Source organism: Daphnia carinata, chromosome 6, assembly GCF_022539665.2.
Source record: "Daphnia carinata strain CSIRO-1 chromosome 6, CSIRO_AGI_Dcar_HiC_V3, whole genome shotgun sequence".
NCBI classification, from domain to species: Eukaryota; Metazoa; Arthropoda; class Branchiopoda; order Diplostraca; family Daphniidae; genus Daphnia; species Daphnia carinata.
Genome location: NC_081336.1, coordinates 9,266,933 through 9,280,946, shown reverse-complemented (window position 1 = coordinate 9,280,946; position 14,014 = coordinate 9,266,933). Strand labels below are relative to the sequence as shown.

Below are 14,014 nucleotides of genomic sequence, written 5' to 3'. Positions count from 1 at the left end.
CAGCGACATCTAGTTTGTTTTGTTACAACCAAAACAATAGCGAAACAAAAAGGAATGAGGGAACAATTGTTTATTCAAAAACCAAGATATTCGCATGAAAATACATGATTCGGAATGGAAATTTCAAAAGGGTGTCAACTGCGGCTTTTTACAGGCGTACCTGACAAACATCAAACTGTAGTTTTAGGATAAAATGATTTTACATGTTTCTGTTTAAAATGGTACTTCCCGTCTCTTGCCAGCTGTTTGTCGTATGAATCCCCATACGTACGCACGAGGTTGTTCTTAGGTCTTGTCGCTTACAAAATGAGAATACGTAATAACAAGGTTAACTTAAGGAAACGCATTACTAGGGAATCAATTGGCGGTCATAGAATATGATTCAAAATCACGAGAAATGGTAATTTTCACATAAAACATAAGCGGTTCGGTATTGCGTACCTCTGTGTGCCGTTTGCGCCAATACCCATTTAACGAAAAAAAAAACATGACACGAAAAGAACTACATTATTTTTTTTTGTCGGTGAGTTGCACTTGGAATGTAATCTTGACTGGGAAGAGTTGCAACTGGAACGTCGCAGAAGAGGCAGTACATGAATTTGTTTTGGCACCTATAATGTTTGATTAGAAGCCTTCAATGTGGCCGTAAGTTTCTAGAGATGAGAGAAGGATGTAAGTCATCCAGAGCACCACCAAAACGATGGCGGAAGCGTAACGAGTTGCTAACGGTCCTCCTAATTCTCCACGACCGCAACTAGCCGAGCATCTATACATCCACACAAAAATGAATTAGCCCAAATTTAAATATTTAAATCACAGGTTGTTTTTTCACCTTCGTACTACCAGTAGGGCTAAAGACAAAACAGCCATGATTGTGAAAATGGTGATGGAAAATCCCAAACTTCCGGCTTGCACCCTGAATTCTCCACCCTATTTTGTCACACGTTAGTCGCCTGTTGTCAATAGTTTTATTTAATTGTTAGCCAACCTTTGCCGTGTGGTATATGCTGGCAATAAGCCAAGGTAGACCCAAGCCAAGGAAGACATTGACCGAATTACTTCCAGTCACGTTTCCAATAGCGTTGTCAGCATATTTTTCGTTAATCGCAGCAGCCCGACTTGCGAACAGATCCGGCAGGGATGTCCCCAACGCCACAAATGTAATGGCTGTTTTGTTTTTCAATTAAAATGAATCGTTTAAAAGGGACTTTTTTTTTTAAGGAAATGTTACCAGTAACGGCGTCATCGAGTCCGACGAGACATCCGAAAATGCCGGCAAAATCTCCTACGATGGCAGTCAGAATACCAATGACAGCCAATGAAACAACAAAAGACAACCATCCGCCCCATATTCCGGCGGGTGGAACAAACGCAAAGATTATCTGTAAATATAATTGCTTTGTGTTTAGTGAGTCAATTGAAATGTTTGAATTGGTTTTATTTACCTTCCATCCAAATGTTAAAAAATGCATAACGTAGTCAGATGTAGTAGCGTTCTCGATATCGCCTCCGTTTACGTTCATGGCCTTAAATGAATTCATTAAAAAAGATGTTATCATCGAGAAAAGAAATAAATGATATTCCAATCTTAATTACATCTTTGATCTGACTTGTCCAGGAATCGTGATGCACAACCATCGAATCCATGGTGGCAGTGGTCATGTCAGCGAGCCGATCCACGACCGAATTGAATTCTAAAATAGAAAACAATTGAATTTTACACTCGGCTAAAGAAAGGCGTCCATCTATCAAACCACACCCTCATCATTGGTGATGGTAACGGCCAATTTGGTTGTATGTCCGAGGACGGCCCCACCGGAAGGATCGAACAATTCGACTTCGAAACACTCGTCTTTCTCCAGCGCCATGTCATTCGAAATTGCAATTTCAATGACACGTTTCCTCTGCAAAACGAACATTTTTTATTTACATCATTTCATTTTAGAATAACAAGGTATACCTCGGCGTGCTGGAAAATCAATTCGCCCTCAAGTCCTTTATATGTTTTCCCACTTTTTAACTTTTTATCTGCACAAAAGAATGTGTAATAAAATAAGACATAACACAATTATTTGCAATGATGTAGCAGAAAATGGCTCACCTAATGTACGCCAACGGACGCTCACATCACCGTCCCAACCGTTTGTACGTAAGACTGGAATTTGTGCTAAACCCACTGATTCTTTAACTATAATGCCTCTGTCTCCAAATGTAATTGTACCGGGCTCTGTTATTAAAAGACGAAATGCATTAAATAACTGCGTACAAAGAAATTGTTGGATGATTTCTTTAAATGTACCGTCATCGTTCAAAATGGTGACTTCCATGATCGAAATGCGTCCAAGCAAAACCTCATCTTGATTGGCCGTGTTTGTTCCAGTTAAGCTCAATTTAAGATAGAACTGCTCGTCGGGCTCGTAGATATTGTCATCTACGATGTCCACAATCACCTGTCCAATAAAGAATTATCGATTAGCAAAAGCATTTTCCATTTTTGAGATGTCCAACTCACTTTTTTCTCAACTTCGTGGGGCTCGAAGTAAACCACTTGATTAAAGGCCACGTAATCTTCTATTGCCACGGCACTGCCGTCTATCGTCTCAACTCTAATTACAACAAAAACAACACATTTTATCACGAAAATTGAAATTTAAATGGATTACACGTTAATTTATCAAAGAAGACAGCGTCATCATACCTTACAGACACGGCATTATCTGTCCTTCCACTGCGAACAATCCGAACGGGGAACGTTCCGATATTTTCAGGTACTTTTTAAAAATAAAAGAAATCAAGTTTTGAAAAATTAGGAATTAATCTTATTCTCTATGAAACGTAAGATTAAAGTTTCATTTTGATCTGAAAAAAGACGACTGATGATGAGCAGAGTAAATGGGACGCTCGTTACCTGCGCAGGCGATGGCGTGAAATGCAATGATTGCTTTATTTTTACATATTTCATGAGTCAGTGGGCTCAAGTTTTCTGTTTCTGGATGTTCGTTTATGGCATCATAAACCTGTAAGAAAAAATCAAACAATCATCAAAACCAAATGCTATTTTTGGGTTAAAAACTACTACTTACTAATTACACTAATTAATCTCTACATTATTGCATTAAAAGTATTAACATACCTCTTTGAGTTTCATGCTGAGCTGTGGCTGGACTTTTTTACTGCCTGAAAATACACGAGTGGCCCCAATGCGATACCAGGCCTTGGAATGTTCTTTGCTCATAATCAACCTGACATTTCAGAGATTATCATCTGTTGAAATAGTTAAAAGCAAAACGTAATTTTCACTTGTATGCAGCCAATTTAGCAGCGTCCTCTCCACTGAGACCTCTGAGCGAGGCTTGTCGGACCCATTTGGCTAAAACGTTGGGATCCACTTGCCCGTCTTTGGTGAGTGTAAGCCCATCCAGCATGGCTTCCCCTGCGATTCACACAAACACATTTCAATGGCGGAGGTGTACACGAACACATCGAGTCACATCAACAATCGAAAGCACAATGATCTTTCTAACGAAAAATCAAGTCTGGCCACGTCTACCTGCCACTGGGGTGGAGGTGTGGTGCACAAATGAAAACAAAAGAAAAGAAAAATGAAAATAAAGCTTACCCTCCCCCGACAACATGTTGCCAAGTTCGATTTGCTTGTCGTTTGTAGTCGGGATGCTTGTGTGTCTCTTTCTGAACGGAAATCCTTTATCGGCCCAATAGGCCACGCCAACGAGTATAGGGAAAAGGAGGAATGTCACAACGGCCTCCCAAACATCCACCTAATCACCGAAATTCCAAATGATAAAGCGATAGCCCGTTCGTAATGGCATCGATCGACGTACCACATTCTTACTGATTCCCACTAACACGATGATCAACCAGAGATAGGCAAAGATACTGAACACAGCTGTAACGGCGAACACTCGTAATCCTGCATTGATTTCACGGAGTAAAAATATGGGGATTAAAAGTGGGACATTGCAGCAAAGAGTTGGATATTAAAACCTTTGATTTTTCGTGATTCGACACCGGGAATGGCAAGAATACAAGCGGCGCTAATGCCCATCAGATTGAAAGCGGCAGAGCCGACAATCGTGCCCGGACCCAAAGCGCCGGATTCGAAATTATTCCCCACAATTTCTATAAGTTCAAATCAAATAATGTCATTAGAAATGCAAACGTGCAGTCATTGAAATTTTACCTATAATCGATAATAAGATTTCAGGTGCTGATGAGCCGAGTGCCATTAAGGTCAAATTGGCGACTGTACCGTTCCACATGCGCACCTCAACCATTTCAGGCTCTTGAGATCCGCCTCTTGATAAATACACCTGTACACGTCCACACACATTGATTGTATCGAAATATTCAAATAGAAAGTGGGGCGTTTTACCTTGCGAGTGGTTGAGGTGATTTTTTCAATGGCGCCCATGAAGATGTCAGCGATGATGGCGACTCCCATAAAGCAGTAGAGAAGTCCGAGAAAATAAAGAAAGGCTCGCACTTCCACCGACCACGTGAATTCGTTGATTAAAGGTAAAATCAATCCTTGCGAGCACGCGTAATCGTCCAACGTTCCATTGTTTTGCGTCATTTTAAGCTTTTAATTTAAAGGGCACTATGGTTCAGCTAGAAAAATAGAATTCGAAATAAGTTAAAGGGCAGATTCAGTATGGATTTGACATCATCGTTTAGGATAAATGACTCTACGATTGGGCAATATTTCTCAATAGGGCAGGACATTTACGCCCAAATGTCAACAAACAGTGGGTGAAGCGCGATAACGTACGATACATCCCAAAGCGAATAAAGAAAGGAAACACAAAACATTTTGGAAATAGAACAACAACAAAAAAGAATTGTTCCTACATTCGAGATGAATTGAAAAACAAACCCGTCAATCACAATCCCCATACTATAGTTTTAGATGGTAAATAATGACGTCATTTGGCACTTACCTAATTTCAATCCGAGCCGGAAAACGTATGCACAACACGATAAAACGAATGATCCGGTTTTTTAGGAACCTGTTACAAATAATATGCACCAAATGTCCGCAGCACAGGCGGAGACGAATTAAAATGTGCGACCACCTTTGCCGTCAACCACCTGCCTACTAACACAACAAGCCTAGCGGAAGTCGTCTGAAATGCTAAATGAAACTGCCCTAAACCGGGTTATGAAACACTGAAGCCAAAGAGATATGACCGGAACGAATGGATCAATCTCATGTGGGCCGTGTCGCTGATAAGACAAAGGCTATCGCCCTTTCGCGTTTAAATCATGTCTGTGCATATCACAAAGACTATCGTCAACACGAGTCTCCTCATTCTGACCGCCACCAGCTCACGAAACGATGCGCGTCGTTGCTTTCACTTATAGGGAAGCAGTTGCCCCTAGGCCTGTTGCTTAAACTTTCTTTTACCTGCGTCATTGTGTATCCCTTATTTGCATACGTATGCAGTCGTGACGTATAAAACTGTCGTCTTGTTGGGCGAGTGGAACAAACGGCCCGTGGCCCCATTCGGGATTCTGACCATTTATGGTTACTCCTACGGGCAACAGCTCCAGACTCGTTCGTAGAACTTTCACGCTGAACGATGGTTTCCTCTGCGTCTGGTTCGGATTTTAAATGGCATCCACGTCGACTGCCTCGCCTTTCATCTACGTGTCAAAATATTTAACAATTACATTTTGAGTTACATGTACTGAGTTTTTTACATTTGTTGAAAATTTTGAATAATATTACCTGCCAAATTTTCATATTTTGTCCGGCTCATCCGCCAATAACGCTCCTTCTGTACGGTATCAGCCTCGGAATTCCATTCGAAGAGCTCGCCTGATATCAAAGGCAATGTTAAATGACGCCTTAAAGACAGGGGATTCCAAACAACGTTGGACTACGTAGGCCAGCAACACATAGTTGCATATGTAACAAGAAGTTTCGGCAGCCGAAGTCTCCCTGACGTCAAGTGGTGGGCCACAGTAGGATGGTTCGTGTGTTCTCTGTTGGGTGTCATGAGTTGTACTCGTGAACTAAAGAGAGATTGGATTAATTCAAACCAGAAATATTTCGTAAATGAGATGTACCAATCGTTAGCTAAAGCAAACCCATTTGTATTGATTCATCATGATGTCGGATTGGTGGGTTAAATCTCGATAACAAACGCTCAAATGCTGCTTTCATGGCATTAGTTATAACACCATAGGGCGGGGCCTGGAAAGTTTTGTTTAGAAACTCGTTGACTTGGCGTTGAATCTTTTTGCGATTTTTGGCATCCAAATGGGCGAGCATCGCCTCAACCATCTTCTCCTCTCCTCTTAGCGCAGGATAGTATAGGACGGGCTTTTCTTTGATTTTGTAGAGCACCAATTTTTTCACGGCATCTGTGCCCAGTTTCTCCGAAACGCATTTCAAAAATGTGTTCATTTTCTCAACGTCGTCCATTTGGGCTTCGCCGCATCGGTGGGTTAGCATCTCAGCCCATATGCTTAGCCTCTCCCCCAATCCCCAGAACCCTGCAACTTCGTGATGTTTCCGACGAGTTGTTCAAGTTGCTGAGCATTGCTGTAGTTGATTAAAAATATCAAAGTGTTCAATCGTTTGTAAGGTCGATTTCTCGGTGCTTTAAAATAAGTTTCGTGATCTCGAAACACTTGATCAATGAACTCGGCAGCTTTTGTTTCAATCACTTGTTGAACGTCCTTTCGTATTTCTTGTGGCAACATGTCCAGCCGTCCGTCAATGTCATCTCCCAACGACACAGCTTTCAGTATGAAAGGTAATCCATCAATTCGATGAATCAGCAACATTTTCACGGCCTCCCAACCGCAAATTCCAGACACCAATTTGAATATTTCGTTCGTAACGGTTTCGTTATAAATTTCAAAGATGTCACTCCATACACTGCGCTCTCTGCCATGCCAACCAAAGGAACGATATGTCGATGTGAGAATATCAACGCATTCGAAGAGTTGCACCTGGCTGCCATAATCCAAGTAAAATCGTAAGACGTCACAGTTATGTCTTACGACTTGGTAAGGACTGTCGTCATACCTAGAATAGTGAATGATGAACGAGTCGTGTGTCACTGGCGGAGCATTTTCCTTCCACTCCATTTTAATTTCCTCTTGGCTTTTTTCTCGTAAGTAGTTCAACATGCGTTTGACGGTCTCTTGCGACAGATGACGAACAACGTAGCCATAATCGTCTTGGAGGAGCAAAAGTTCTTTAACGTAGTTATCTCCGAGTTTATCCGATACGCAAGTCAAACACTCGAAAATGCACTGGTTGTCTTTTCGAGACAGATAACCATCAGTTAAACCGATGATCGTCGATTGTAGGAAGTCTCCCAAAAGCTGTTCTTTGGCACAATTTGTTCGACGTGAACGGCTGTGATTCCGTTATCACTCGGCGTGAAAACTAAATCGTTGGGGGCATATTTCTCCCGAAGGTGTTGGATATGCCTTTTGTGATACACTGGATCACTATCAACATGAAACATATAGGTCCATTTACTTCTTTCTATTTTGGTATTACCTTTAAAAGTAATCACTTCGACGAAATCCAAGAGTTGTGTTTCGTTAAAATTCTTTAACAGACTTGACAACAGTTCAAAATTCTCTTCTAGGCCATCCGTAAGCAAACGCTTCGTGAAGGGACCAGCCGCTTCTACTGATAACAATCCCTGCAGATGTTCGGCATCCATGCATCGTAAAGCATCCCTTTCTATTCTGTTATTGGAAAAAATCATGTCATGCAGACACTTGTAGTCTACAACACCATCTCGATCGACGATGGTCTTCGCCATGGCGTTGAATAATTTGTCCGACCGGCAGCCATTGTAGAACATACATGGAAATGGATGTGTGGTTGTGAACAGGTCGAGGAGGTAATCACGTCCTAGTTCTTTCTTGACGACTTTCAGTATCAGTTGAAACATTTCAGCATTTTCCGATTTCATGGCGTGATCAAGTGACCGGTGAATGAAAGCGTTCAGCTCAGTTAACTCCGCCAGTGCGTCGGGAAAAAATTCTTTCACAAAGACCAACAGTTTGAAACAGACTTGCTCGTGATTTTTAGCAGCGGCGAAGAAAAACGGAGTGTAACCCTCAAGCACCACCTTGCGAATTGCTTGTTTAGCTCTTATGTGGAGAAATGGCCGGCTAAATCTTGCTAATATTTGACCGACTATGTCGACGTCATCGTAGAAGGCTGCTCCGTGAAGAAGAGTCATGCCGTAAGAATCCCTTTCCAACAATCTGTTGCGGTCGATCTGAGTCCCCTCGTCTTTTTCTAGTCGGCACGGTTGGTAAATATTCTGAAATACTTCCGGATCTTTTAATAAAAGGGCGGTGTAAAATTGAGCGAGAAAAGTGGACCGTCCTAGTTCTTGTAAAATCTTCAGCGTTTCGTCAATTCGCGCAGTCATCCGTTGATCTTTAGACCGGAAAACTTCAATTAACAATTCGGTTAAATTCGAATCGTCCGAATAAGCTTTCGATTTGGACAACATCTTCAGAAATCTTTCCAGATGACTACGGTAGTTGTCATGGCAAATAAGAAATTCCAAAATTCGTTGCATTCCGCGTAAATAGTGTTGACATAAATAATTGTCGAAAGCGATGTGCTGGTTTTCCAAAAATTGAAGTATGTCATTCATCTTTTGCTGGTGCCCGTCTCGCTTACCGATAGAACTTCTTTCGATTAAGTAAGCAGAATTATATGGCACCATGCCTCCTATAAGCTTGTCTATAACACAGTACATAGCGGGGTCGTTTGGATTGATGTCGAAATCATTGATGAATCGTTTAAAGATCTTGCTTTCTTCAAAAACGGCGTCCGAAATGAAACGGAAAGGCGACATAAAAATGGTACACATTGCCCAGCGGACTTGACGTCTATGAAATGTGGCATCGAGACAGTCACACAACAATAGGAATGTGTTCCCTTTCCTATTCGAAAGTGAAAAATGGAGGGCGTTCGTAAAGTAAGGTTGGGAAGCTATCTCGCCGAATCCACAAAGCGGAGGATAATTGCGAAGAAACTGAGTAAACAGATATTTAGACAATTTTTTTAGGCGATCCGGTAGTTGATGACAGACAATTAAACGACGCCATTCTTCATCCTCATCGACCAAAACCTTCACCATGCCATCGAAAAACATTTGAACTCCGTCGTATTGCTTCAAGGCCAAGATTTTGTTAAGAATTAATTTTCGAATGGATTCATTTTCCAGCAGCTTGTTGTGACGTTCCTCATCGGGATGAAATCCTTCGTAAAGATATTTGGCGACGAAATACTCGGCAAACGTCCGATGCAAGAATTTAGGTCGCATTACATCTCCATTCGAAAATACGAACCCAAATTTCAGACTGTTGAAGGCAAGACTCTTTTCTTCTTGAGCCACATCATCGCTGGGTTTGTGCCGATATTTCGTTGGCCTAAGCATTTCAAGGATACTTGGTTCTGGGATGATCGTTTCGACTGCCAATTTGGTTAATCGAAACTCGATTTTCTTTATCATATTCTTCATATCAACGGCCACATTCAGATTGGGGCAGGTTTTGCTTTTTTCTTGTAGAAACATGTTGCGTTTTGTGTCCATCAATTTGCTGTACAGACTAACTAAATCGAATTTCTGATCGTCAAGTAATGCCAACAGTTTTTGGGATACCAATTCGTCAGATTGGAATGTTACGTCATTCACAGCATTGCTTTCCATAATGTCGCCAACATTTTTCTGGTAGCATTCGGCGAGAATTCTGCATTGCAACGGGATTCCGATGAAAGCTCTTTCTTTGTCTTTCAGACTCTCTGACACACCTTCCATCAGCGCAACGGCAAAATCCTTGATGGGTCCAGCTTTCAACGGTGGAGGTTCATTCGTCCAATAACTGGTCAGGTAATCGATCTGGTCTTTTACGTCAAAGTTTTCCAAATAATAAGCCAACTGACATAATTCGTATTGCAGATGGTGGGCCAAGTAGGGACGGGTGGTAACGAACAGTGGAATACTCTTCTTCTCTTGAATAAACTTCATTAGCTTAACCGCAATTTCCTGGCATTTTTCATCGATTTCATCGTAACCATCAAACATGAAAACGATCTGCTCACCCGTCTCCAACCGGTGATTCAGCAACGAGCGAGTAAACGGGCATTTACGGTTGATGACATGTAGATGATTGATGAGGAATCCAATCAAGTCAGGTTTGCTACTATCGAGTTTCAATATGACGTCACAATGTTCAGCTAAATTCAATCTGATAACCCAACAGTCAGGCTTCTTCTTCTTTATTTCACTGTAGTAGTGGGAGAGGAGAGTCGATTTGCCGGCTCCAGCCAAGCCACAGATGATGACAACCGGCTGCTGATCCAGCTCCTCGTCAAACTGAATTATATGGCTGTCTTCTTCAATTTTTCCTGACGTTTGGTCGTTCATTTGTTTTATTTTTTCCCAAATTTGTTTGCGGCGCTTGTCATCGACCAACCACTCGATTTGGCCCTGCGAACTGATTCTACATTCCCTGTTTAGGTTTTCCACAGTGCATTTCAAACGCTTGGCTAGGTCAGCGATGAAACGTTCGTGCAAATTACAAGATTTGCCAAATGCAAATTTCACCCGTCTCTTGATGTAAATGGATTTCTCGAAACGGGATGACTCGAACGATGGAATGATGATTTTTCCTCCTTCAGGACGTAGAAGCTCTTCTAAGGAATCCAATACAGCTTCTGCTTTGGTTCCAACTAAACGCCCAACAGTTTCATTCTCCCCTTGGAATGAAACTATTTTCGATAGCATCTTTTGCTTTAAGGATTCATCCAGTTGCGTGTAGGGGGAGATGTCGTCACCTTCCAAGATTGGTTGATTGTCCTGCTTGTTTTTCAATGCCATTTAGGAAAGTATCACATGACCAAAATGGTGAACATGGAAACCCTATGTGAAGTCAAAATAGTATCATTAGCATAAATTAAATAATCAATATTTTTAAATTATTTTCACTTTTTTCAACTGCCAAAGGGTACAAGATGTTATCTGTATCTTGATGGATAACTCCTTAGAAGACAATGTTGCCTTCGTAGATGCTCAGATAATTGTATTTTGTTGAAGTTGATCCAGAGCTAGTATGTTTCAATAATTGTAGACGAAGAGAACCACACCTGTCGAAACAAAGAACAATGTCTTTATAGCAAAATTTTTCAGGAAATTGAGTACAGATATACTCAGTGATTTAGAAAATGGCATATGGGCCAGTTAATTATAATATATGAAAGGAGTCCTAGCAAAATGACACGTTAGGCCGATAATACAATGCAGTGGGACCACGCCACCAATATTAACAAACCGACACTTACCAAACGAACAATAAAACAACATAAAATTACCCAACACGCCGAGGGATCGAATGAATAATTTAAAAAATCTAAAGTAACAATAAATTTAAAAAAATTACATTAAAAAGATATTTAATTACCTGATACAGCGGCTGGAGGTCAAGCAGACTGCTGTGATAATAAAAGGAATCAGAAAATCAATTATTTAATTCAAATCAAATTATTTTTAGTTTTGAAATTTATTTCTACGCCACGAGACTACTGATTGTTCTAGGTAGCAGAAGGATTTTCAGTCGCGTGGTGTGATTGCCAGGTCAATTTTTTGCTATCGCTGTTATATTTTAATCAAAACATATTAATATTAATTAGCAACAATCAATTTTAACATAGTTTTCCAATAGTAGAGGTATTTTGATCTTTTGTTACAATAGTATAAAACAACTTTAAGTGCAACGAAATGTTTTATAGCACATTAATGGCTGATGGAAAAATACGCGGGAAAATTTTCGTTTCACGGTATAGGGTCATGCACATAGATAATGTAACTATCTCGGAGTGAATTCCAACATTTAAAAAGAACGACATATTTGATTTCAAGTGCCCGTTGCCCCAGCGTAGTATTGAAACGTGATCATAGATGGCGTAGTGATCATTCTTTTTAATGAAAATAAAAATTTTCGAACATGGTAAATGTCACTCTAAATTCCAAAATACAACATTTTCTTCCTGTTTAGATTAGCATCTTTACGAAGTTTTGTAATTAATTTCCAGTTCGAATAACGCTAGGACACGAATTTGATGTCATAAGTCGACCTCCCTACACACTTGATTGGCCTTTAGTTCATACAAGACTACTGGTTTTAGTTTAACAAGTTGATGCAATCGTTTTTCAATCGTCAACACATGATAATTCAATTGCTGCTAACGGCGAGCAACTTAAACTAAATACGTGTATTTTTTATTGTTTGTTATTGTTTATTGTTATTGTTTTGTATTCAAACATTAAATTAAAAGAATCATTTAAAAGTAACTTTTTTTTAGAAAAGTTACCAGTAACGGCGTCATCGAGTCCGACGACACATCCGAAAAAATGCCGGCCAAATCTCCAAAGATGGCAGTCACATTACCAATGAAATCCAAGGATACAACAAGAGTCAACCATTCGCCGCATATTCCAGCGGGTGGAACAACCGCAAAGATAATCTGTAGACATAATTTCGATAATTGCTTTGTTTTTAATGAGTCAATTGAGATGTTTGACTAGGTTTTCTTACCTTGCATCCGCGCGTCCATCCAGCATGGCTTCACCTGCGATTCACACAAACACATTTTAATAGCGGAGGTTTACACGAACACATCCAGTCACATCAACAATCGAAAGCACAATGATCTTTCTAACGAAAAATCAAGTCTGGCCACGTCTGCCTGCCACTGGGGTGGAGGTGTAGTGCACAAATGAAGAAAAAGAAAAGAAAGTGTAGACCCTCCCCCGACAGCATGGTGCCAAGTTCGATTGGCTTTACCAGCCTAACATGCCACGCAAACGAGCAAAGGAAATGAGGAAAATCCCTACTGTCTCCTAGACATCCATCTAAACCTAAACAAAAAATTAAAATCGTTAGACTATGCCCCGTTTTTTTTTTCGTAATCGTATCGATTGACTAACCACAGATTTGATTATCCCCATTACAAACCCAATGAAGCGGAGGTAAGCAAAGATGCTGAACACAGCTGTGAAGTTGACAACTCGTCATTCTGGATGTATGGATTACATGAAATAATATGAGTAAATTCAGAAATGGAAAAAGATCGCGATCTGTAAACCATTTGAATTTTACATTCTAGGTAAACCGTGCCACTTCTAGTAGTAAAAACCCGGTACGAAATTAATTGCAAAATAGGAAAATTGCACCCGATTTTAACAAGAAATGCTTTTAAAATTGGCTCGACAGATATAGGAAGAAATTTTTCCATAAATTAAATAGGCTACAACGCTATAAGCAGAAGGATATCGACAGATAACATTTGAGAAAGGAAAACAAGTACCCACCAAAATGAACTACTACGTCACTTCTGTCTTAATGAATGGAGGAGTGGTAAAAAATGACAGAAGGCGTTGCCAGATCGCTCACCGCTGCGCTCAAAAAATAGTTTTTTTTCTTTTTTCTTTTTTTGAAATACCATGCAATAACAACTACTTTTTGAGATTGAAATATATGAATCATTGTTCGGAAGTAATGTGCCAGTTGTATTATTCACCTTTTGTGAAAAACCGGGTTAATATACAATCCATGATTATGCATATATGTTTTGAAATTCCCAAAAGAGTTTGTATTGGTTTCATGGGCTACAATGCTGCACTGAATCAAGCAGAATCAAGACTGCAAGGAGAATAAAGAACTACAGGTTAAGGAAGAATGGAATAACTAGAATAGTTTTAAATGAACTCATAAATCAAATTAGCAAAGTGTTGGCAGTTGTACGACAGAGCGTCGTATTCCTGATTGAGATAATTTTTCCTCCAAATGTGATTAATCAGCTCCATCACTGTCGTGCTTCCAGATGCTTTTTTCACCATTTCAACACCTTTCCCAATGCTAGTCTTACGTTTGGATCGCCTGTACCTATAGCAAACGCTGTCAAAGTCCTTTGATCGTTGAATGGTGACGCCTTCGTCGT

General features: G+C 40.3%; 2 protein-coding genes across 2 annotated transcripts; both read right to left on the bottom strand.

Annotated features, from left to right (window-relative positions):
- Positions 1 to 55: 55 nt before the first annotated feature.
- On the bottom strand, positions 56 to 5,257 carry LOC130694133 (sodium/calcium exchanger 3-like). Its single transcript, XM_057517285.2, has 21 exons — positions 4,959 to 5,257; positions 4,394 to 4,629; positions 4,202 to 4,331; positions 4,006 to 4,140; positions 3,843 to 3,931; positions 3,620 to 3,779; positions 3,301 to 3,433; positions 3,134 to 3,242; positions 2,909 to 3,017; positions 2,699 to 2,771; positions 2,513 to 2,606; positions 2,300 to 2,450; positions 2,102 to 2,227; positions 1,961 to 2,028; positions 1,760 to 1,904; positions 1,597 to 1,694; positions 1,446 to 1,526; positions 1,232 to 1,382; positions 989 to 1,167; positions 833 to 930; positions 56 to 766 (listed from the first exon to the last, which is right to left on the bottom strand). The coding sequence occupies exons 2-21, from the start codon at positions 4,592 to 4,594 to the stop codon at positions 625 to 627; spliced, it is 2,472 nt and encodes an 823-aa protein (XP_057373268.1). The 5' UTR covers positions 4,595 to 4,629; positions 4,959 to 5,257; the 3' UTR covers positions 56 to 624.
- Positions 5,258 to 6,096: 839 nt separating this feature from the next.
- On the bottom strand, positions 6,097 to 11,579 carry LOC130694117 (uncharacterized). Its single transcript, XM_057517263.2, has 3 exons — positions 11,476 to 11,579; positions 11,004 to 11,161; positions 6,097 to 10,937 (listed from the first exon to the last, which is right to left on the bottom strand). The coding sequence occupies exon 3, from the start codon at positions 10,893 to 10,895 to the stop codon at positions 7,320 to 7,322; it is 3,576 nt and encodes a 1,191-aa protein (XP_057373246.1). The 5' UTR covers positions 10,896 to 10,937; positions 11,004 to 11,161; positions 11,476 to 11,579; the 3' UTR covers positions 6,097 to 7,319.
- Positions 11,580 to 14,014: the final 2,435 nt, after the last annotated feature.

What these genes read in the sequence shown, in the direction of transcription:
- LOC130694133 (XM_057517285.2), bottom strand. Translation starts at nt 4,594, where the DNA reads ATGACGCAAAACAATGGAACGTTGGACGATTACGCGTGCTCGCAAGGA. An exon ending in GCTAAATTGGCTGCATACAA is followed by an intron (nt 3,243 to 3,300) that starts GTGAAAATTACG and finishes CTGAAATGTCAG; the next exon opens with GTTGATTATGAGCAAAGAAC. An exon ending in TCAGCATGAAACTCAAAGAG is followed by an intron (nt 3,018 to 3,133) that starts GTATGTTAATAC and finishes TTTTTCTTACAG; the next exon opens with GTTTATGATGCCATAAACGA.
- LOC130694117 (XM_057517263.2), bottom strand. Translation starts at nt 10,895, where the DNA reads ATGGCATTGAAAAACAAGCAGGACAATCAACCAATCTTGGAAGGTGAC.